The 25,119-nt window shown below is 38.7% G+C and overlaps 1 protein-coding gene across 1 annotated transcript; it reads left to right on the top strand.

Annotated features, from left to right (window-relative positions):
- The first annotated feature begins 241 nt into the window (after nt 1-241).
- Nucleotides 242-24,636, top strand: LOC139708417 (unconventional myosin-XIX-like). The gene is made up of 23 exons (XM_071620367.1): nt 242-349; nt 3,485-3,556; nt 4,180-4,296; nt 6,513-6,621; nt 7,526-7,674; nt 8,631-8,744; nt 9,398-9,459; nt 10,698-10,771; nt 11,562-11,631; nt 12,250-12,352; nt 13,205-13,402; nt 14,246-14,327; nt 15,236-15,422; nt 16,569-16,758; nt 17,423-17,533; nt 18,293-18,469; nt 19,305-19,397; nt 20,134-20,193; nt 20,764-20,942; nt 21,568-21,766; nt 22,478-22,607; nt 23,103-23,239; nt 24,064-24,636. The coding sequence occupies exons 1-23, from the start codon at nt 275-277 to the stop codon at nt 24,505-24,507; spliced, it is 3,132 nt and encodes a 1,043-aa protein (XP_071476468.1). The 5' UTR covers nt 242-274; the 3' UTR covers nt 24,508-24,636.
- The last annotated feature ends 483 nt before the right edge of the window (nt 24,637-25,119 follow it).

Below are 25,119 nucleotides of genomic sequence, written 5' to 3' on the forward strand. Positions count from 1 at the left end.
AAATTGATGAAACGTCCCCAGATTTCATTATTTAGTAAAAAAAGCTCAATGGGTAATGCTTTTTGTAACACCCAGTGTGCAGTGTGGATACAATCATACAAACGGCACTGACAAACGGGACAAACGGCTCTCTGTGGCGCCCTCTGTGGGCATTACTCAGTATGTGTATACGATCGATCACAAATGAAAAGAAACGTCACGGATCAAAGAGCGAAATTCAAAATCGTTTACATTACCCACGTACATCCCTGTGTGTGTAGTATCTTTCAACGCAATGGCGAGCATTTTGAGGGAGTTACAACCAAATGATGCAGATAAAAGGGTTAGTGCAAGCTCTCAAAATAACAAGGTTAGTCGAATTCTTATGATTTACAAAGTGGGCTGCAGGCACATGCAGTTTGCAGAGATGTCCAGCACTTCTATGTCTACCGAGTGGTGTCCTACACTGCTAGTGCTACAGTCCCTGACGTTTGATTACGTGTGTGTGACATGACCAATTTAACGACTAGACTAGCTAGATCTAGGCCTAGACTTTTGTTAGAGTAATTAAGACATCGCACTCCGAATGAGCTTATTTCATTGATTAATTAATATGAGAGAAGAAAATTGTATCAATTAAAGAGTCAATGTTGTTATGTTGCTACATGTATTAATATTTTATCTAATTCATATAGTGGATTTGAACTTCTACAGTCAATAGACTTGACTTAGCCAGGCCTTCTGTTGTTACTAATTGTTAGTAAATCAAATGATGTTACAAATACAATAAATTTGTGTCAGAGTTCTAAAGTAAATCCTGCAAGTAACTAGTATTAGTAATTAGATAAGGTCTAACCAGTTAGGATAAGGCAGAGCAAGGGTATGGTAGCTCTACATATCGACCACCCTTATTCTATTGAAACCTACTGCGTAGTTTTGGCGCACAGAATGCTTAGATCTGGTAGTACGCACTGCACTGCGCGCAGAGCACATATGACATAAAAATGGATTAGCTTTGACAAGTTGATGAGGATGGGTGGGAAACGCAAAAATTCACTGTCCATTTACTTTTAATCAAGGACAAAATTTTGAATGAATATTTTCAAGCGAATCGTACATGTAATGCAATGTCAATGGCATTTCTAAAAAAAAGCTTCGTACAACACGGTGTTCAATACAAATTTACAACTCGGGTTGTGTGCATTGTCAATGCAAAAACAGCGGTTGATCTCATTTACTCAATATTTAGGAGCATTGCCATTACCGATGTATAGCGATACCTCGGGGAGCTGAAACGAGGCCACGCAAGTTCGACGGCGATATTTTTGCACTGAAACTTTGAATCGAAAAGGGAACAACGGCATTTATGTAGTGCTGGATTTTCTCAATCACGTAGGTCAAGTTTTTATGTGAATTTTAGTGTTATATATTCTTATCAAGCAAATAAAGATTAGGCGGTCGATGTGTAGTTATGTAGGTCCATCCATACCAGTATTCGGTCAGCTACCGGTATTCGGTCACTTATCACTTGTCACCAGCCAGTAAGTTCAACTGTCACAACACACGCAAATCACATCAATTCACATACTTGCACACTCATTCACAACAGGAAACTCCCCCCTTAGCCCCCTCCAAAAATCCATCCAGAATCCCAAATTTTACCGTCAAAAGTTCAGAATTGGCGCTCCTTTTCAAAAGCGCGGGGATTGAACCCAGTTTTAAGAGTACGGGTCGCCGAAAAAGCGCTAAAAATTGAGAAATACGCCATTCTCTCGCTGGATTTTTTTTGCTTATCGCAAGCTTGGAGTGTGATGGTATCCTCAAAAACGCAAACGAAAAACAAAATTTCCCTACGTGCCGATACAGTGTCTCAATGTACAAGGGTTGAATGCAAGTGCCGATTCCCCAGTATTCGGTCACCAACGGGTGCCACAACGTTGCCGATGCAATTTTGCACCAACAAGGTAGCGCGCGGCGCATTTTTCAGCTGCCTTGAACGCGCATATCGCGTGACCGAATACTGGTCGCGGTGACCGTATTCTGGGAAATTTTCAAGGTGATATTACATTTGTATATTTGGGGATTTTGTGAAATTCTGTGTGATGTTTAACAAAATGAAAATTTTTTTTGAGATTAAAGAAATTTGATATACATGTATTTCACATACAATGCTGTAGATATAATGTATGTATGTATTATTTTAGTTTGAAAAATATCACAAAAAAGCTTAAGTGACCGAATACTGATGGTGTTGACTGAATACTGGGGGTGTTACCCTAGGCATAGAATAGATCTAGGCCTAAACTTAAATTCACTTAGATCTGGAATTAGAATATCTAACCTTTAATTTGTTAATGTTAGAGCTTCTTTTAGAACTTAGAAGTAGAAAATAACCACTAAGCAGAATTGGTTTAATGTAAACAAACCTGCACTGGCCATTCAATGCAATACTAATCCTATATCACTACTACCGACTAGAGCTAGTGTTGTTCAGTTTCTTCTTGGACTTGATTTGTTTGGAGGTAGGACTAGAAGTCTCTGCCGCAGCACGCGTGTTCGGCATGGTCGGTAACGTGTCTAAATTTAATGTCCGTCTGTCTGCTTCTGTCATTCAACCATGTTCCTTGAATATTCTTGCTTCTGGCATGATGATGATGATGATGATGGTATCATGGTCTAACTGGACACTTGGCACTTGCTACATGATATGAGTGATAATCCGAATTGGCGAAGTTGCGTACGAGAAAGGTGATTCTCGCCTTTCCGGATACTGGACGGGCCCTGGCCTAGACTAGAAACCTAACTGTTAGATCTACCTTATCTTTTTGTTTGTTTTGTGTTGCTTTTGCTTTTGTTTTTAATCCCGCGTTCTATTGTTATGGTGATTATGGTCGTCATTAGTCTCTTTAAACAACTGGTCTAAATGTATTTGAATTTTGCCTTTGGCAATCAAAGAATGCAAATCACAGTAAAACACATTACACAAAATGAAATTAAATAGCAAATGAAATATTCCCCATAAAGAGTATGCTGTGTAGACCCTGGTCAAAAAATGTATTAAAAATAGAGTCTAGACTATAGACTCTGTCTAGATCTATCATGGAAATAAAGCTGAATCTTGTTCTGAGCGGATGAGTCATAATCTTGTGACAAGTGTTTGTTTCGGTTTTGGCTTTTGCTCTTTAAAGTTTGCACTTAAATTAGACATTTTAATTTTCCTTTTATTTTTATCAGACTTTGTACAGTACATACTTGTGTGTTGCTCTGGCAATGCATATAATTCTGGATTCTAGTAGTAGAGGCAACAGTGTGTTAAACATAAAATTTTTGCTCTAGGTCTAGTAGTCGGTACTCTCACTACATTGGTGGAATCTACTCTAGTAAAATTATAGTTCTTGTAGTAGGATCTAGGCCTATTATAGCATTGCATATTTGTAAATGTTATAGAGGACTCTAGTACTCAATGCCTGACATTCATTATGTATATTTGTATGTTTTCCTACAGGTCCAGAAAAATGGGCAGAAAGTGGTACCTCGCAAGCCTCCAGTGACAAAACCCAAAAGGTGTTTCCAGAAGGTAACCTCCATCCCCCTTCCCATTAATCCTCGCTTGCATACACATCTATAGGGAAATGGACCGATGAGGAAAGGGACTTCCTATCTTGTGCTCGTAAATACAATGTATATTAATTTTGCTTTCAATGATAATGTTGTCATTCACCATCACTTGATAATAGAGGTGTATCCATCTCTCTTTACAAAGAAAAAAACAAAAACAAAACCTTCGGAAGCACAAAGTTACTGTGGAGCCCTTTGAAAGTCGTCTCAAAGAATCTATTCATGGAGTGTAATCACAAAAGACACCTCAACTCTGATACTTTTGTTGATGAAAAGTTTGCAAACTTATGAAGATGCAATAAATTCTATTCACTACAGAGTGTGGACTTTGCAAGAGACGTGCCATATATTAAAATTGTGTTATTTCAATCTTTAGGAATCGCTGGGAGAGGGTCTTGGTGTCAAGTGGAAGTTTCCAGCAATCCAATAAATATATTATGAATTGTATGATGAATTCAACGGAATGGCTAATGTTGAATAGGTGCTGATTGATGCAGTCAAAATGATGAGCCAAAAATCTCAGGAATCTATTGTGCTTGGTGTCTCTCGAAAAGATATATATATAGTAATCTATCCACACAGGGCATGAGAGTTTGGGTGGCTGATACCAGGACAGACTCTCAGGAAGCCTGGCAAGGTACAACTATTGCGGGACCAGCGAAAAATGGGAAAGTTCCAGTGTGCTTGGAAAATGGAGAGGTAAGTGTACCAGTGCAGTACTTAACCCTAACTTACATCTGGGCTATTTTGTGAGCTTAAAGTCCTGGGGGCCATGATGGCCCCTCCCCCCCCCCCCCCCCTTATGATCTCAGCCGCGATTCGCACGTTCGTTACAAAAATTGGCACACACATCACTCATGACGCAAATTATAGGGTTGTGTTGTTAAATTTCAATAAATCGCTTTATTTTATATTATATGAATTAATTATGTTAATCTATGCATAAAATTAGAATTTGGCTGGAAATCATTAAATAAAGCCCCCAAACTTCAAAATTTTTTGCTTGAGGACTCTTTGGTGAATTCTGATTTAATTTAGGTTAAAAAAAAATTTAAATCAATTTTAATCTCTTATGTATTTTATTGTTTTTATAATTTCGTATGTATTCTGTTCTTTTTTTTTTACTTTTTGTTATTTTATTGTTTTTTTTTCACTGGGAATCATTGGCAACACTATTTCAATCATAAGAAACATAAAATCAATTGCTTTTAATCACTAAAATTTAAATAATGATACAATTACGAATTTCAGATAGAAACCTGATTTACACAAAATCACATTTTTTGAGCAATTTTCAGTCTGACATGCACTTACATAATGTTGCGTAACTTCGATACCGCGTACCCAGACTTCACAAATTTGGTCTTAAAAGTTGCGCTTGGCTTCAAGGTAAATTGTCATGAATCGCCATGTGGATGCGTTTTCACGTTGCGGAGATGTCGCGCGAAGTGTCGAGGGGGGCCATTATGCCCCCCCCCCCCCCCCCCCCCCCCCCAGGTAAGTTAGGGTTAAAGGGGCAGATGATGCAGGTATGAAGAAAAGTGAACTTTGCTCTATGCTGTGGCAAAGCATCCCTCCGTCATGATATTCAGTTAGTTGTTATCCTTTTCTGTTTGTATCAATTTTCCATGTGCCTTCCTTGTAATTTGTTTATTTACTGGTCAGTTAGTAAGTACAGTGTTTTTTTTTTTTGAAAGCATATTTATGCAATATCATCACTACGTTTATCAAGTACCAAAAAGCAATTTTTTGAGAACCAATGTACATGTTATTATGCAGGTGTAATTTTTTTTCATGAAATATCGTTCTCAAGAGCTTTTAATGATAGTATCTAGTGTGAAAGATTGATATTATGGCAATTCCTAGAACTTGTGCACTGTTAATATATGGTAACAATAATAACTAATAATGGTATAATATGAGACCAAGTTTTTATGGGGTCAATTTGATCCCCCCTTCAGATCTCGGTCGCCGATCGCGCGATCGCCGCAAAATTTTGCCTGAACATAGAGCCGGATGTCAACTACAAGATTACATGGTCATACAATAGAAAAATGTTGATTTTATATTTTTTAATAAATTAATTATGCAAATTTATGCATGAAATCATATTTTCACCTATAACTCCATCAAAAAGAATGAAGGATTGCTAAATTTTTTTTTCAGAGTTCCTCAAGACATAAACAATTTTCTTGTAAAGAATAGCGCAATCAAAACCAGTTTCTTTTGTTTTTTATTGTTTTGTTAATTTCTTATGTATTTTATTGTTTTTTGACTTTTTTTTTCTATTGTTTTTTTTTTCCAAAATTTGTTGCAGGCACTTTTTCTAGCTTATTTACATTAGACTTGAGTAATTTCAATGTTCAAAAGTTGAAATAATCTAATTTATATCAATTAAACAAAAAAACACAATTTGCATTGGATTTGCACACGAAATCATGAATTTGAGCTGTTTTCGGGTTGACATGCATATGCAAAACATTGCGTAACTTCAGAACGGTGTACCCGGGCGTAGCAAATTTGGTCTCAAAATATGCGGGAGACTTCAATAAAAAAAGTCATGAAACGATGCAGCAAAATCTTCGCGCGTTGCGGAATTGATGCGCGAAATGTCGAGGGGGGGTCAATTTGACCCCTCGCCCAGTTAAAATAGGGTTGACTAATTTTCAGCGTCGTAACGGTATGTGCGATTTTCGCGAAAATGGTGTCAAAAGATGTGCGAGACTTGAAAGTAAAAAGTCAGCAAACGGCGCGGTCAAAAAATTTCGCGTGGCGGAGTAGCGAAAAATGTGGAGGGGGGGGTTGATTCAACCCCCCCCCCAGCCTTTTTAGGGTTAATGCGGAAGGAATTCTCTATGGATGGATGTCACAGAGCTGTGATTGATTCAAATGTCTGTCTTGCATTAATTATGCAGGTGCGGGACATTCCCATTATCAAAGAGGATGTGCTTTTGCTGCGTGGTAGTAACAACTACTTGGAGGTTGACGACCTGACCCAGCTGTCGCCTCTGAATGAAGCAGAAGGTGAGATCTTGATTTGGATGAGATCGCAACAGTGACTGTCATGATGTCATTCTTCAAACTGAAAAGCCCTTAGACAGTACCAACAATCTCTTTTGACTCTCTCTCTCTCCTGAGCACTCAAATCACTCCTGGTGAATGCAAACCTAAGGATGTTTTAAAACTTACAATCATTGTTAGTCCTACACTGTATAACTAAAGTACCACCTCACAAAGAGTGCATTGTATCAAATTCATTGATTCATTTGTTTTATTTCATTCTTCAGATAAAAAATAGTAAAATAACAAGCATTCATATATACACAATATGTACAGGTATGAAAATGTTTAACAAAATATTGTAGCATATTAATGCAGTAGAACAAACAGAGTGCATTATAATAGAGAAAAATGACATAGGATGTACCTAATGTATCAGTAAAAGCCTTTGAGGCTTGACAGGTAAATACACTCTTTATGTGTGACATAAAAATAATTACAGCACAAAATTACTCAATGTGTGTTTGTGTGAGCATGTGTGTGTCGATGAGTGGTATATAAACTGTTATTGTTAATGTGAAGAAGCGAGAATACCTGAATGTGCTCCGGGCACACTGCTAGGGACAGAACAAGAAGTTCTCATTGAACCATGTTAATTTGCATATAGCCTCTCAAACTATAGATCTTCTATCACTGTGAGCTTCTCTTCGTTCTTAAGTGGTGCCCATCATACCATCAAATGCTTTGGTCAAGTGGAAGTTTGACCTGTTGTAAAGGAGTGATACAGTTGTTAGTTCAAAGGTGCCACTGAAATCTGTTAATCGTAACATGATTTCATGGTGTATTTCTTCATGAGCTCATATCAAACTTCTTTAAATCAGCCTGTAACTGGTCCTCCAATCAAAGATCTCTTTACTTTCTTCCTCAGTTCTCGAGAGCCTCAGACACCGGTTCCTGAACTCTCACGTCTGCAGCAAGGCAGGCATCACGCTGGTCTCACTGAACCCCTTCAAGGAGATTCCTGGTCTCTATGAAGATGAGGTCATCCAGAGCTACCACCAGCAAAGCAACTCACAGGTGGGTGGACAAACAAGTCAAATAATACATATTAAAGGGACTGTACAGCACTGGTTGAGGTGAGGATTTAGCTTGTGCAAGTAACGTTTCATTTCAGAAGCTGGTGGACAGAATGATCATGTGTCCCAAATAGACAAGAATAATCATGACATTAAAGGACAAGTTCACCTTCATAGACATGTGGGTTGAGTGAATGCAGCAATATTAGTTGAACACATCAGTGAGAGTTTGAGCAAAATCGGACAATCCGTTAAAGAGTTATGAATTTTTGAAGTTTCTGCTCAGTCACGGCTGGATGAAAAGACTACTATAGCTTGTGATGTCACATGAGTACAACGATATAAAGAAAGAATAAAGAAAATTCAACATATTTCCATTTTTCTTGCGTAACAAAAGAACACGCGACTTCTCTCTTTCAGAAGGCAGGGGGAATAATATCACCCTTAACATACCTCAATAGCAAGTCGAAGAAATGTGCACTTTATTCAAAAAGTAAAGTCTTGTGAAATTCTTTTTTAATTTTCCTTATATAGTTGTACGCATGTGACATCATACACTGTAGTAGTCTTCTCTTCCAGCAGTGACTGCGCAGATACTTAAAATATTCGTAACTTTTGAACGGATTGTCCAATTTTCCTCAAACTTTCACTGATGTGTTCTACTAATAATGCTGCATTCTCTCAATTCTTATGTATATGAAGGTGGACTTGTCCTTTAAATCCTTTCTCCAAGGTGAAATAAGGCACAGAACATTCATTATCCACTCCTAATTGTATGTTTCTTCGTAGGACTAATTGTTGTGTTCATGCAGACGTTTTGATGAGAAGTGCACTTAATTGTTCCTTTGTCCAGCTTTCCTGTGTAAAGGAAAAAAAAATCTAGGATGGATGAAACTACAGTTATGTCTTACATGCTACAGGTTTTGACTGCAACAGACACATTGTCTTTTCTCACAGAATGGTAGCCCTCATGTCTTTGCCATTGCTGAGAAGGCCTTCTCCAGTTTGCGCTATGCCCTCGGCTGTCCAAATCAGTCCATCGTGGTCAGTGGGGAGAGTGGTGCTGGAAAGGTTGGTCTCCATTCATTTGCTCTCTCTCTGGCATGTGAAGGGATTTCATTCATTAGGACTTTTAAAACTCGTCTACATTGTACTGAACCACTTTTAAAGATGAGAATGCTGCAATTTCTTCCCATGTAGTGAAAGTAACAGCAATTCTAGCTTGCTTCGCATTTCATATGTACACTCAAGCAATGTTTATTTCATAATGATTCAAGAATTTGTATACATTCTACCCTGCATACAGCATTTGTTTGGTTATGCAATTGAAAATCAATAGCAATTTGAAACCGATATCTGCACACATGTAATATTTTGGAATATCTTTTTCAAGCTGGAAGTATATACTACGAAAGCATATCCTTTCCAAATATTTTTCCCATATTCTATGTGGAATACACAAATACCTCTGGATTTACTAATTTTGTATGACAGACAAAAGATTGTCTTTAGGTGAACCACAGTAGTCACTCCTTTCACCGTTTCCAAAATTATATTTTCTGATAATGACCTTTCTGACTTCAATATACAGTGTATATCAAACATCATCAAACATTATCAAATATTATGAAACCTAGTGCTACACTGGCCAATAATAGATACATAAACATAAACATGATTATTATTATCTTTATTTGTGATTCTCTTCCATCCTGCACCTGAAGACTTGGAACACCAGATGTCTCATGAAATACCTCACATCGGTAGCACTCTACAAGAACCCAGGGTGAGTTTGATCTTGAAGTCACCATGCCTCAGATCAGGAGCTCCCTCAGAAATGAATGATGGCCTGAAATGTCATCAATGAAAAGCTCTTGTTCCTGTGTTTTGATATTGTGATAGGACTGCATATTATACCCTTTCACTGTGGGTACAGTTTGCAGGGCATGAGTGTTGCAAATACTTTTGAGCAGTATGATGTAACATTGATCATCACTTTTAATATTACTTCTCTATACCCTTCAAGCATTGCAAAATGGGCTTCCATTTCTGTGACATGGAGATTGTATGGAACCAGTAATAGTAATGCAATATGATAATAACAACAGTAATAACACTGTCTATTAAAGGGATGATATAGTATTGATGGAGATGAGGATTGGGCTGTTCATTTTTTTTTTTTTTTTTTTTTTGAGATACCAAGAAACCACTCATGAAATAGCACAGAGCATGCCATTCTAAGAGGAATTCAAAGTTTATTTGATGAAATTCGGTTTTGGAATGGCTGAGACATCCAAAAACAAAGTTAAACAAAGCTATTGTAATAAAACGTGGGTCCCACCTTTTCATAGGATTGCTCTGTTTCTGATATATCAGCCATTTTAAAACAAATTTTCCTAAAATAAACATTGAATTCCTCCTGAATTTACTTGTTCTTTCACATTTCATTAGAGGTTTTTCATTACCTAACCCCCCCCCCCCCCCAAAAAAAAAAAAAAAAAATGGCGATGTTAGAAACCTGAAGTTAGGTCTAAACCAATAACTATACAATCCCTCTAAGCCCACACCTGTAATGTGTACTATAAGAAAATTGGGGAAAGAACCTGCAAAGAATCATTGATGTGCATGGGATGGTGACCCTATGATGTAGGGAAGCAAAGAAGAGGAGGATGAGTCAAAAATATGTCATGCCTACACCATGTGAGATTTCCCACATGTACCAGTCCTATGCATTATAACTCTTGCTTATTTGTCAGACTCGGCGTACAGCTATATTGTTTCTTAACTTCTTTCTGTTACTCTTTTTTTACTGAACTTATTTCTGTTTCTCTTCTTTTTTTTTCTTTTTTTTTTTTGCAACCATATAATTATATATATATCTTTTTAAAAAACATTTCTGTTCCTGCACTGTTTGCATTCAAATCTATGCGTAAGAGCTATGAGTTGTATCAAGGTGAACAAGGTGAGAAGTGATGTGGTGGAACCTATTGAGTAGAGTAAAATTTTCATGATTTTTGTCGCCAGGGGCTTTTCTCCACCGCCTGTCAAGTGCATTGAGAGGAGGATCCTGGATTCAAACCCCATCTTGGAAGCCTTCGGTGAGTCTCAAGTCTTCACTGAGGATTTCATTTTTCTTGGAATTGTCATGGAAGCACCACATGTCATTACATTCTATGGGATCTGGAAAAATTACATTCCAACAGTTAGTAGGGATGATAGTCATGTGATTTGGAGGAGGCAAGAGTGATGCTTTCTCAGGTGATGGCTTAAATATTAGTGCATTCAGGTAACTTGATGGCTCACAAAGTTTGATCCTCAGTGATTTGATAGCGTGAAATTGTGAGACATGTTGAAAGAATGCTGTTACTCTGAATGAAGTCAATTCCACTGGAAATCAGGAAAAGGCATTGATCACCACTTGGTCTTAATCTTGGCTTGCAAAAGTTAGTCTCTTTCTTACTGCCTTTTTTTCTTTTTAACAAAAGGAAGCACTAAGTTTCACCGACTATTTTTTTTTTTTTGACTTGCACAGGATGAACTAAGGCAAGGTTATCTGATTTCAAAGAGACATTATGAAGATACGTGATAACATTTGTGGAAATTGCCAGGAGTACTCTGATGCACCATGAGATCTGGGTTTCTTCCAGCATGCACCTGAGCATCAACTGCTGACTGTCAAAATGATATCAAAACTTGGTTGAGGTCCTATGTAAACCCTTTGAATAGAAATACAATCCATCAAAATAAGGTACAATTTGAATTAGTGCAGGATATGTTTTGCTAGGAAATTTAACCAAAGTGAGGTTTATACGAAGCACAGGTCTACCTGTGTTGACAACTAGACACAGTAGTTAATGTGTCAGAATATATTGGTTCTTCATACCTCAGGTAATGCTGGAACCCCAAGGAATCATAACAGCAGCAGATTTGGGAAGTACATTCAACTCCAGTTTGACAGGTGAGATTTTCTTATTGTTTTTTAATTTGTATCTGTGTCAAATGAGTTCTAGCATCAGCTTTTTCAGGAGGAAAGATTCTGTATTTTTCTTTCCATGTAAAAGTTTGTATTCTTTATCCACCTCTTTCAGTCAATCATTCATTTAGTTATTTCTCTTCATCCAGCTACATTGTAGCTGCCCAGTTCCTTTCCACATCATATACCACTCCATTTCCTGCCTCTCTCATCTTTGCATCTATTTTTTTTCTGTCTGCCTATCCATCTATCTTTCTAACATAATTGAATTAAATGTAATCATATCTATACATACACTTTACAGATTTAATTCACATAGCTCCTATCAGCATTGATGATGCATGATATAGATTAAGGAAAAGAGAATTTGAAGTGTAGTGTGGTAGTCTTTATATTTCCATTAATGGATTACAGTATTTAAAGCTACAGGAACAGATAAATGTATTAAGAAAAATGTCTTTCATTGGCCTTGCTTACACTCTGGAACAATTTTGATATCACGTACCACATGTAGTCTTGATTTGGAAATGGTGTCCTGGAATGTGTGCCATGCTTGTGAAATGCTGAAAGTTGGTTCACATGATTGGTACATCCCCTTCACAGAGGTTCCCATGTTATTGGAGCTTCCATCCAAACCTACCTCCTGGAGAAGACAAGGGTGGTCCATCAAGCCACAGGAGAGACCAACTTTCACATCTTTTATCAGGTGAGATCGAGATCTACTGATGACCTATTTCAGCCCTATGAAATATCTGACCACTCCAGGGAGTATCCTAGCTTGCGAAAAAATGGTGTGTAAGTAGAGTTAATCTTGCCTTGGGCATCCTGTCTATGGTGGCCACCTGCCATTTACGACCACTGAAAAATCCCCCCAAGAGAACAGCCATAATAAAGACCCTGTGTGTAGAGGCTACCTGCCTAACGCAGCCAGGGACCACCAAGTTTATATCTCGCAGAAGACTTTAACCTGTGTTTATCAGCCACAGATCCATACAAAGCGCGGCCAAGTTGATAATTCAGCATGTATTTCTGTTTTGCAGCTGTGTCAATCAGGCATGGTGAACAGTTCAATGATCATTCAGGCAGAGTAATAGACTTGTGAATAGCTCACCTACTGTAATCACACTAGGGTACAATAACATTTTCAATAATTGCATTGTTCAGTACATGAAATATCACATACGTGTACATGTAAGTACTTACAGGTGTCAATCATGATAATATGTACATGTATGTGAGTGATACACATGACATAGTAGAGAGCCTGCCTATATGGCAGCCACCTGTCTACGTATGTAAAATAGCAACTCTTTTATGTCTCTGTTGGATGGTCGCTATAGACAGGGCAGTACTAACATGTAATGCTCCTAACTCTGAACAATTCTTGCTCTGTAATACTTTCACATTCTTGTCTTTTGAGATAACATGATAACTGAGGTATTAAAGTCTTCAGAGATAACATGAGAAATACTGTGGTATGTTGTACATGTGAATTCACAAATGGTATTGTCTATAAACAGTATTACCCTCAAGTATCCCCCCCCCCCCTTTGTTCCAGCTCATCAATGATTCAACCAGTGACCAGAAGTCGGACTGGGGTTTGACCACACCCACTGGGGATGATGTCACGTTTGCTTACCTCCCAGTTGAAGAGATGGAGCATGGGGTAACCAATGAGAACCAAGTGTTTGCCAAGACCCAGTCTGCTATGAAGAGTGTTGGCTTGAACAACTTACATCAAGACAACATATTTCAGGTGAGATATTCCAGGAGTTTTCCTCTCTCTTTCAACATGTTTAGCAAATAATAGCAATAGTGGAAAAATTCATAAAGAGTACTAATTGTACTACAACCTGATATTAAAATGAATTTTTTCCCCTTTGCCTCTAAAACGTTAAGGAAACGGATTGTCATCTATGTACCTTGTTCTAGCAATATGTATTAGTTAGGCCATGAGATAAACCAACTGCATAACTGTTACCCATGTGAGATGTTAAAATCATGGTAGCTGTCTGTAAGAAAATGATGTCAGTCATTTGATACTTGTAGTAATGATCTTGAATCATTCAAGTTTTAGGTTAGAAAAGATCACTAATTTCTCATAGATGCACTTTTTAACTCTTCATCATTTCATAGATGTTCTTGAGTCAACTGTAAATCAGTGCTTAGACATATTATGTCAAGTCTTTTGATATCAGACATACTGTAAAACATGATATTTTAGCAGCATGAAATTTTTGCGAATTGGAACTGACAGCCTTTTTCATGGCATGAAATTTTTGCAAAGTGCCTCTGGCATTCAATGGTTATAGTGTAGACAAGAGCCTTCACATGCATTTTCATTTTGCGAGTCTTGGCTCTTGCGAAATTTACGAAATTAAAATGCATGGGAACGTTTCTCATTTTACAGTAGGAAAAACAATATTACATGAAATCTAGTTGGGCACCATTACATGTCATTGCATATTTATTTTCGGGTTGTTTTTTTTTGTGAGTGATTAGTTCATTATTGCCAGTTTCTAATGGTTTCATACCTGTTCTGACTGTACATTGTGAAAGATCTCTCACTTAAGTACATGTATATCCCACCCTCCAACAGGTACTGAGTGGTATTCTTCACTTGGGCAATCTTGACTTTACATGTGAGGAGGAGTGTGATCCATGTGAGCTCGATGAAGAAGGTATGTCCATCTATTACCTTGGCATTTCATACAGATAATTATAACCTGTGTCGAATTGTACTGTCATGAGAAGTGTTCTGTAGAGGCAACTGTCATAAGTTTCGTACCTTACTCATTGCATACTAACTTTGCAAGTGGCTCAAGTTTTGATGGATCACTGACAGCAGATGAAAAAGTTTTAGAAGTAAGTAAAGCTCAGTGCCTAAGCACATAAATTGTCAAATAGAATAATATGCAAGTTTCTCTGGACTTCTATGTCAATGTATGATCCTAGTTTGCCAAGATAACTTTCGCATTCTCACAGACAAACATGCTTACAAGTCAGCACCACTTGCTCAACAAGCCAGTTCGGAGTTCCAGTTTCAGGACGAGCAGAAAAAAGGTCATTTGTCCTGACAAGAATGTTGGTTTTTAAATTCACTGAGTTAAATACAAGCATCTGTGATGTAAGGTTTATTCAAGTAATTGTTCGTGAACGGTGCTTTTCAGTACATCCACCTGACAGCAAAGTGGTATTTGGCAATCAATACAAAAAGATTTCAATACATTCTATAAAAAAAAAAAAATGAAAAGGACGCTTTCCCAAATGTTGATTGATGGACCATTCTGCTCACTTGGTCTACACAAGTTCATCCTTTGGTTGAACATGACTACTGCATTCTGTAAATTGTCATGGCAGGCAAGCTTATGCATTTCGTTGCTTTGAAAATGAGTGAAGTGCCTAACCAACTGAGAAAATAGTAAGGTCTATGTGCACATGAGCTAACTTCAAACTGGCTTTAACCCGTTGCAGATGGGCTGATTTTACTACAACACGCATTACCCATAGACACTTGCCCGAGTATACTTGGAACTCGTCCTCAATTGGCTAATATTATGATATTGTTCTGGCTGTGTGCTCTCTGCAGAGTGTGGTCACGCCTTGGAGCAGGCCTGCCGTCTTCTGGGGCTGGACCGGGATGGTCTGCTGACAGCGCTCACCTTCCGACGCATCACAGCCTCGCACAGCAAGAGGCAGAGCGTCTTCATGAAGCCGTGCTCCGTAGAGGAGGCTGGGGTTAGGAGGGACTGTATGTCAAAGGTCATCTATGCCAGGTGGGTTACATAGTACAGTAGAAACTCAGTATAACGAGATCATGGGGACCAAGACAATTTGTTCTTTATATCAGATATTTTGTTATATCAGTAGTCAGTAAACAATATAAAACAAAGGAAATAAATTCAGTAGGGCCGGAGTAATTAGTTTGTTATATCAGATATTTTGTTACAGCAGATCTCTTTATACTGAGTTTCCACTGTAGTGCGCTGGATACAGTCAGTCATGTGAACTGCACTATTTGTTTCAAGACCCAGTAGCATATGTATGGAGGATTTATGGGTGGTCCAATTGAATTTTCCTGTGGAAAACAGTGCTCTGTCATGAAACTAAAAAAAGAAATGACTATTTTTACTATTCAGCACTTTTATTGAAGCTAATTATGGTAGAAAAGTGGTCCATGACAATTTAAACATTCTTCCATTAAAAAAAAAAAATCTTGCACATTACAACATGGGTGTCAGGTATGCCAAATTTCATTGTGATTGCGCTACTGATGGCCGTGATCTAGGGAGAGGGGAGGGGCAGAATCAGCCCCCGCCCCCAATAAAAAAACAACAAAAAACAAAAAACAAAACCCCCTGACCTGTTTAGGGTTAAAGAGTTGCTCGTTTCAGGCCTAAATGCAGTTGCAGACAATCAAGATATGTTTTGATTATGTATGTATATACTTTTTTGTTCTGTTTTATATCTAAACTATTTGTGCACGTTGTGGTGCTGAGGGAAAATTAATGTGTTGATATGTGTTCCTTAGATGCAATGATTAAGAATGATTCAAGGGAAAGTCAACAAATTAATTGAAATCCCTTGCATAGGAAAATTTTTGCATGTCTAGGGTAACCACCTTTCTATATTTCTTACAAACATTTTCACTTCTGTCTACAAGACGCTTTGCAAACTGATTAACAATATTACTGGAGGAGAGACGCTGATAATTGCATTGGCTTGCTGGTGATTAAGAGTGTTAGTTCCTTGGGCTATCAAAGGAATACTGATTTGTGAAATCAAATGTCATGGTCCTGATAAGTTACATTATAACCTATCAGGTAACAGATAAGCTGTTTCAACTTCAAACTTTTAACAGTTTTAAATTGACTGATTTCAATAAACTGTTTGGTCCAATTTTGTGGGCATATTTGTTTCAGACTCTTTGATTGGCTCGTTGCCTTCCTGAACAAGCACACCTCAGCCAATCAGTATCAATCTTTCATCGGCCTGCTTGACATCTACGGCTTTGAGAGCTTCCAGAGTAACAGCCTTGAGCAGCTCTGCATAAATTATGCAAATGAGAAGCTTCAGCAGCACTTTGTCACCCACTTCCTCCGCTCAACACAGGTGAACAAAGATTTGTTTGACACTAGTCATGATCTCACTTCAGACATTCTTGCAATTTGTGAGGATATCAGTGTTTGTTTTAGAAATCTTGGAAAAAATTGTGGCATTTTTCACCTTTGGGGAGAATATATTGTTTAGTTTTGGCATTGATGTCAAGTCATTTGAAGGTGATTTGACAACTTAGAGTGGTATTATAGTAGTCATAGCACATTTACAGCAAGAGATGAACCTCCATTCTTGTGTGGGAATATGAAGTTAGTACTTGCTGGGAAAAAAAGAAATGGTCTGATATACAATCTTGAGTGATGCTGTACCAAAACAGTGTTCATGTCCAAAAACTATTCTGATGTATCAGGCAAGGTCTTTTTGGTTCATATGGTAATCAAAGACATGTTGACGTTTTGCAAGAACACTCGTGTTGTATCCCAAGGTCATAATTGTGAACAAGCACCGTAATAAAAAATATATGAATTGAATAGGAGTTGTGTTCTTTTCTTTCGAGCAGAGAGGAAATGCACACTGAGACAAACAGTTTAAACTGGCATAGGAAGGTTTTATGAATATGAATAGTGCTTGCTAACTCCAAGATTGCACCTCTAATTGATGGATGTCCAGTTTTTGCATGGTATGGAATGTAATTTACAGTGATGTTTTGTTTGTGCAGGAGGAATATGAAAAGGAGGGCATTTCATGGACCTTCTGCAACTTTAGTGACAATCAGCCTTGTGTGGAGACTATCGAAGGAAAGCTGAGCGTCTTTTCTCTCATGAATGAGGTAGGGATAAAATCATGGTGGATTTTTCTTCTTTTTTTTTTCTATTTGCTTTGAACTGCCTTGATGTCAATTGGTTTGATACTGCAAGTCTTCATCAGTAAGAAAATGGCTTCCAGTCTTTGCTTCTTTTTGTGATTTTTTTTATGTCATCAGTTCTGAGAAATATCAAGTCACCGAGTTTGAGTTTGAGATTAGCATATGGCAGCGGACCATCTTTTGCTTCTTCTTGAATGTTTTGTACAAGGTATTTATGCTTTTAAAGACACATAAATAGGCCCAGTAGTTCCTTGATAACTTTTTTTCCTTTATTGAAGAATGTTAAATGTTGTGCAGTTTTGCACCATTTTTAAAGTTGTAAAAGGTACTGGCTGGTGTGTGACAGGTTTTCAGTCTTCTGGACAGCATAACTGACCTCCTTCAAGAATAAAGATGACATTTTATTAACTGAGTCACATTTCTGCCCATTTGAAATCATTCAAAAATTATAAATTCAAATTCTGTTATATCTGTGTTTCTGTTTCACTGTGTATATCTTGAAAATCACCAACAGGTTTCTGTTCAAGTTTGGTTGTGATGACAGACCTCCTACATACTTTACGTTTATTTTGTTTTGAGTTTGTGATGTTCATCCGTGCACTTGAAAATGAAATAAACAAAACATGAAACATGGAACATTAAAAATGAAACTTGAATGAGAATTCTTTGCAGCCTGTTCATACTTTTTGTGACTCATGTCCCTCATCACTCTTGCTCCCCCAGGAGTGCAGGCTGAACCGACAGTCAGACATGACTTCCTTTGAGACCAAGCTGCTGGCTGCTGTGGAGAGTCCCTACCTCTCCAAGGCTCCCCTGGGCCACCCCCACCCAGCCTTCACCATCCGCCACTATGCTGGCAACGTCACCTACAACGTCTACGGACTCATCGAGAAGACCAAGGTCAGATGAGGCACTATCTCAGAGATGCCAACTGTTACTCTTTTTTTTTTGTGGGCAGTTCTTTGTACTGTGTGTCTCCCCCTCCCGTCTCCCCTCCCGTCTCCCCTCCCCCCCCCCAAAAAAAAAAAAATACTGCAGGTTTCATGGACAACACTGTTATTTCTCAAAATGTATGGTACATGTATGTCTATTGCGGGAGAGGTAGAAATATTGTTCTTCCACACAAAAATGTGCCTTTTCAGCCTTCAAAATACTGCAGTGCTGTTCACAAGGTTGGCATCCCTGCTGTCTGGTAGGCATTTTTACGCTCCAGTTGCTTCATAGTACTGTAGTAATTTGTGGGACATAAACTACTGTAAAAGTGGATATTTTCTTGCGAGTAGTTTTTCGCACTCGGCTTGGTAAGATGAATTGTTTTTAATTATGTGGAATCAGTACAGTAACTTCTGGAACGTATTCATGCAAAAATATTCATATGCCTTTATTTTCACGCTAGCTTCTGGTTGCGCAAAATGCAGGAAAATTTCCATACTGCGAAAATCCCCACTTTTACAGTATTGGGTAGAACTCTGGCCAGTACAGTTTGTAGAAGTTTTTGTTATCCAAGAGATATGTAGATTAGATTAGATATTTGTGATGGTGATATGCAGGGAGATAAAGATTGATAATTCTGATTAGAAATCATAGTGACGATAATGACAGGTAAAGAGTGATATATTTATCAACATTTAGCTGGGTGAGGATGTATGTGGAGATTCTAATGTCACTTGCAATTTTGATAATAAAATTGGGAGAGATGGAGATGGATTTCCAATTTCTGGTCATCCTGATGCAGGATCCCATCCCACTGGAGCTGGTAGAAGTCCTCCAAGGTAGCACCAGTCCTTTCCTATCCAAGATCGTGGGACCGGAGCTAGCCAGGATCCAGGTGAGGCTTATGATAAAGATGTTCATGGAGGACTCGCCTCATCTGTCAGGGCAGAACCCGCATTGATTTGCTTTGAAATCAACAGTTAGAGCCACTCTTTTTTACAGTGTCATCCAGGGAGAGACAAGTTTAGAGCACTATGGTAGTGTACATCGACAGCCCTTCTCATGCATAAGTTTACATGTGAGGATGAACACGAGCGTCTCCATGGAGATACCAGTTATCTCAAAGACCCTCTTTTGGCCTCAGTGATGGCGGCAATGCCACTGTCAGATGGTAGCTGCACCCAGTGAGCATTCATACCTCTTCTCCAACAACAACAACAACAACAACGACAACAACAACAACCACAACAGCAACAACAATAACAACAGCAACAGCAACAACAACAACACATGCGCTAATGCAACAGATCATGTAATATCCATAGTAGTAAAACTAAAATGATGACAGATCCTGAAATTATAAAGTTTTAGAATCTCTTGCCACTGATTACCACTGATTGCAGTTGAAGAACAGAGAAAGAGAAAGAGTGAAACAAAACAAATGAATAAATCAGGCCAGAGAAGCTATGAGACTATAGAAATGATCAATATGCATCTTCTTTTAAAACAAAGAAGTCATACTTGCAATAGTTGCATAGTTTTACATGTGAGAAGTTGTGTGTATATGCATATGTATGCACCTGTGTTTAGACTGTGTATCATTCATGTCTCACATTTCTTTTACATTTCAGGATCTCCAGAACAAGAGTAACAAGTCCAGTATGAGCAAGACAGTGGTGTCACGTTTCAAAGTAAGAACCTTAGATGGTAGAATACACACTAATGTTTGCCCCATTTGGACTTGTGTGTTATGTAAAACAAGTCAGTAGGGATTTCAACAGTAGTACTTTTTTGATTATTATTAATCATTGTTGTTTATCTACTCATTATGGCATGACTCCTGGTAACCGTATATGGAGGTAGCCTTTTTTATGGTGTTGTGAATAATGCCTGCAATATAAGGTAAAGCAACCCAAGTCCAGGTCATGCAACTGTGTCCCTGATATAGATTGCTTTTACCTAAACAGCTGGGGAATTGGGAAGAATGTATTCTTTCTTGGGTCACATTAGGTCACATTTGATTGTGCTGTTCTTTTAGGGTGGAAGAAAGAAATAAGAAACCGTCAATGTGACAAAAATGGACTAGTATCTTAAAAAATTAGTCCTGCACACATCACAATTTTAGTTAAAGTATCAAGCTATTGTGTCATTGTCTCATGACTGTATTAAAACCACTTAGCAGCAGTTGCAACCAATTCCAATCCTATTACAAAGGAGTTTTGGTATGACCTTTGACCCTTGACCCATCACTTGAAATGTAGGAATCACTGAGTGAACTGATGAAGACCCTGACAGCGACGAGTCCTCATTACATCCGATGCATCAAGCCCAACAGGCAGTGTCAACCCGGTTCCTTTGACAGCCGCTTTGTGGCGTCCCAGCTGAGGGCCTGTGGAGTACTGGAGACTGTTGCCATCAGTGCTGCAGGCTTCCCTGCCAAGTAAGTGGACAAGCTTTTCTCTGCTACAAAATGATGTTACGGATATTAATAAAAAGTGATTGGACTAGAGCTGTCATGTGACCAGTGTTTTTATATGCCTAATGAAGGCCCAACTTTGTGCCAGCCAGCAGGAAGCTAAGGTAGAGAAACAATAGAAAGGATTCATTATTGGGAAGTAAGGCCATTTTCAGCATATTATGTGTGTATGGGTGGAAATGAGCTGCTTAGCAATGGTCTGTACTCTCTAGTGCTTTTCTAGTTTCTATGCTTTTTTTTTTTTTTTTCTGGGTTGACAGCGAACCCACACGTTGTTCTCATCTTTGTCCACTTGCAAGTTACCTAATGTTGACTGAAATTTTTTTTTGTGTGTGTGTATTTCAAACAAAACAAACAAAACCATAATCTATTGTCTCATAACTTTTCATGAATAGCAGTCAAAAAAGCATGGACCTCCCTCTGCAATTTTTAGTGTATGGAGGCAGTCTTTAAAAAAAAGGGATGATAGTAGGATGTGTGCACTACTTGAAAGAAGTTGTTCTGTGGATCAAGGAAAGACAGCTGAATAAATCTCTTTTTACTATTTCATTAGAAACCATTACCATTATTGTCCTCTCATCATATGTAGATTGACTCATGCTAGCTTTTGGGAGAGGTACAGAATGCTGGTACCACACCGTGATCTTGACAGCACTACTCTGTCACTGAGGGAGAGGTGTAGACTCATTCATAGGATCTTGTTTGGTGAGGAGAACAAGGAAAATGAGTCAGATGGCGCAAGGGGAGCACACCTTGGAAAGACCAAGATTTTCCTGAGAGAGGGACAGGTAAATGTAATCAGTTGAAAATTTGTGAAGGCAGAATTACAAGTAAGGGCTGGTATTATTGGCATTTTTCTACTATATTTTGATTGTTTGAGATGCAAAGCAAAATGATATGATTTGCATATAATTTATGAGAATTTAAAGATCCCTAAGATGTCCAGATCCTGCAAATATAAAGTTCTCTCCATTTTTTTTTTTCTTTTTGGTAGGCTATCAGATGAAAATCATTTTAATCTGTAATGTACAATGTATGCCAATGTTAGAATTGGGCTAACTCTTGACCGTTGGGTAACACTGAAGTCAGCATATGTTCTGTCTGCCTAGATTTGAAGGAGGCTAACCATTGACCTTTGAGTAACCCTTGACCTTTGAGTAACACTGCAGTAACACTGCTAACCCTTGACCTTGAGTGCCACTGAAGTCAGTTTACGTTCTGTCTGCCAAGACTTGAAGGATACTAACACTTGACCTTTGAATAACACTGCAGTCAGTGTATGTCTGCCAAGACTTGAAGGATACTATTACCCTTGACCTTTGAGTAACACTAAGGTCAGTGTATCTTCTGTCTGCCAAGACTTGAAGGATACTAGTAACCCTTGACCTTTGAGTAACACTGAACTGAAGTCAGTTATGTTCTGTCTGCCAAGACTTGAAGGAGGCTAAATCCTTAACCTTTTAGTGACACTGAAGTCAGTGTATGTTCTATCTTTGTAGCTTGAGTATCTGGAAAGCTGTCGTCTGAAGCAGCTGAACCACTGTGCTGCAGTCATCCAGAGGAGCTGGAGGCTACACCGAGCACTCCTGCAGGGACAGAGGGAGTGGGCCGCTACCATACTGCAAGCTGGTAGGTTGTGGGTTCAAATCCCCATCACATCTTCCTCTAGTTCTGTTTTTCACATACGTGTAACATGTCTTGTACAGATGACTGTGACAATGCTTGGCAGTTTTGTGTGAATCACCTCCAATGATAGTAACTCTGACTTTGATTCATTCCACGTTGATTGCATGTTTTCATAAAGATATTTCCATTTCAATATCTGGCATATTCATGTTGCAAGAGGTTGGTGTCTATACATTAGAATTGTTACTCATTTCCGCAAAAATAAGCATATTTCCTAATAATCTCATTGCTGCTTTTTTGTTTAGAAATATTTGCAAGAAAGACTGATTAATTTTGGTTTAGAGTTTAATTTCTTTTCTTACATACACTCTCATGGCTGATATGAGGCTTTACTTCACTTGATTTAAGTAGTGACAAAAAAATTGCAAGTGAAAGCCTCCCGCTGTTTTCTTCATGATGGAATAAAGATAGTGCCTATTTTCTGCATGCTGCTTGCAGGTTACCGAGGTTGGCGTGTCAGGCAAGCCATCCAGGTCATGAACGATGCAGCCAGAGTCATCCAACATGCCATGCTGGTCTACATGATTCAACGGAAGAAGGAGAGACTGCAAGAGAGAGATGATCACATGACACAGGCAAGCCTACAAACTCAAAGACAAACAGACATGACACCAGCAAACATACAAGTACACAGATAAACATTTTTAACACAGGCAGACATACAAGCGCAAAGACAACAGTCCAGGCAGAGGCAAACATACAAGCATACAAACAGACATGACATGGGAGGCCAGATTCAATAAGCTAATTCACAGTTACAGTCTGAACGTATGCACATAAAGGTCATTGCAGACCTTCTCTTGAAATTGCCTGGTAACTGAGGTATTTGAAAAGCTGAATATGTCTTTATCAAAACTATGTTATAAGATGATATTCCTGTATGAAGTGCAACATGTAGGTTTATGTTGTAATGAACAGGTGAATGTGCATTCTTTTCAACCAAATTAACACAAGTTATTCATGCAGCACTAACATATAACTTACCACTTTCTCCATGCCTGTTTTCAACTGCTCTTCTAATTAAAAGATGAGTCCATGTTTAAGAAAAGTCTGTGGTTCAGAGGTCATTGGAGACCATTGCTAATTGTGAAGAGGCTTTTGGACTAAAATTCGTCGGGTGCCCGTGCATTGGCCGCTAACGCAATACAAATTGTATTGCGTTAGCGGCCAATGCACGGGCACCCGACGAAATGTTGTACGTCAGATCACCAGAGTGATAACCTGATCAGAGTAGTGCTCTCATTGGCAGGGCTCAGCATTATTGGTGGCCTAGTGGCCTGGGACCACTAAAAATAATTGATTCTCAGGAGTGTACCGTCATCTTCTTATTTCAAACAGTTTGAAGCTTACCAGATGATAATATCTCATGAATTTGTATTCCCCCCCCCCCACTTCCCAGGATTTGGACCCCATTGTGTCACCTATGCGAAACAGGAAGTCAGTCCATTTTGCTGCAGACCTCACCACTGTCTACTCCCCGAGTCCCGCCCAGACCCCATCTCCAGATTCCCCAGTGTGCCCCGCCCAAGACTCAACCTGGCCACACCCATCTGCCCAGCCCCGTCCACCTGCCCTGGTCCTCAACAACCTCATCTTCACGGAGAACTCGCCCGACTTTGGATCCCTGTCTCCCATCAGTGACTGCGACCAGGACATTGCGGGCTTTACTGTCGATGATGTGCAGAAGGAAGGGAAGGATGAGGAGGAGATGGCAACTGGTACGAGGGATGAAGGAGGAGTGGTTTCCATGGTTACTGGTCTTCTCAAGAAACCTGCCGTGGATATTGCCCTGATTGGGGCAGTGACAGCCCTCTTGATCACTGGACCTCTTAGGTGGACTTAAACACGTCATGCTAGATCTAATCCAAATGTTATTAGGGGAATGAGTATTATGTGGCATTTAATTTAGTAGAATTTTATGCAACAATGATTTAAAAAAAAGAGTCATTATATGGTGCTCTGAAGATAAAGTCTACTGCATCAGCTTGCTTTGATCAGATCTGCACTGATCTGTCGTAGCTTTGGAAGATTGATACACTCAAGGGTGATTTTTGTCAACTTCATGGTTGTCATTTATACAGCTTCCATAACCATGGAAGAACAAGGAAGAGAATCACTCAAGTTGTATGTAATTCCTCTGCGAGAGAGAATAGCCAGTGATATGATATATGCTTGCGGAATTTTATGTTTTTCTACCTTGCAGAAAATGAAATGATTTTATTATATGTAGTGTATGTTGGTTTTGAATTGGAGATAAGAGATAGGAGCAGATAGGAGATATGAACAGAGTATTGATTGATATGTGGAATCATTAGTGCAATCTGCCACCAAACATTAGCTTTGTACAAACACCTCAGAAAAGAGTGATTGTCCATGATTATTCGTCAGTGCATCATAGTTGTATTTAACTTTTAATACAAATGCTTTTGTCACAGAGTGTCTCGGTTTAAGTTCA

Source organism: Diadema antillarum, unplaced genomic scaffold, assembly GCF_040938485.1.
Source record: "Diadema antillarum isolate AM-2024a unplaced genomic scaffold, OU_Dant_1.0 seq00001334_RagTag, whole genome shotgun sequence".
Lineage (NCBI taxonomy): Eukaryota > Metazoa > Echinodermata > Echinoidea > Diadematoida > Diadematidae > Diadema > Diadema antillarum.

Excerpts from the sequence above, each read along its gene's own strand:
- LOC139708417 (XM_071620367.1), top strand. The coding sequence starts at position 275 with ATGGCGAGCATTTTGAGGGAGTTACAACCAAATGATGCAGATAAAAGG. Across the intron at positions 13,403-14,245 it reads ATCAAGACAACATATTTCAG|GTACTGAGTGGTATTCTTCA; the intron begins GTGAGATATTCC and ends ACCCTCCAACAG. Across the intron at positions 20,194-20,763 it reads CAGTGGTGTCACGTTTCAAA|GAATCACTGAGTGAACTGAT; the intron begins GTAAGAACCTTA and ends CTTGAAATGTAG.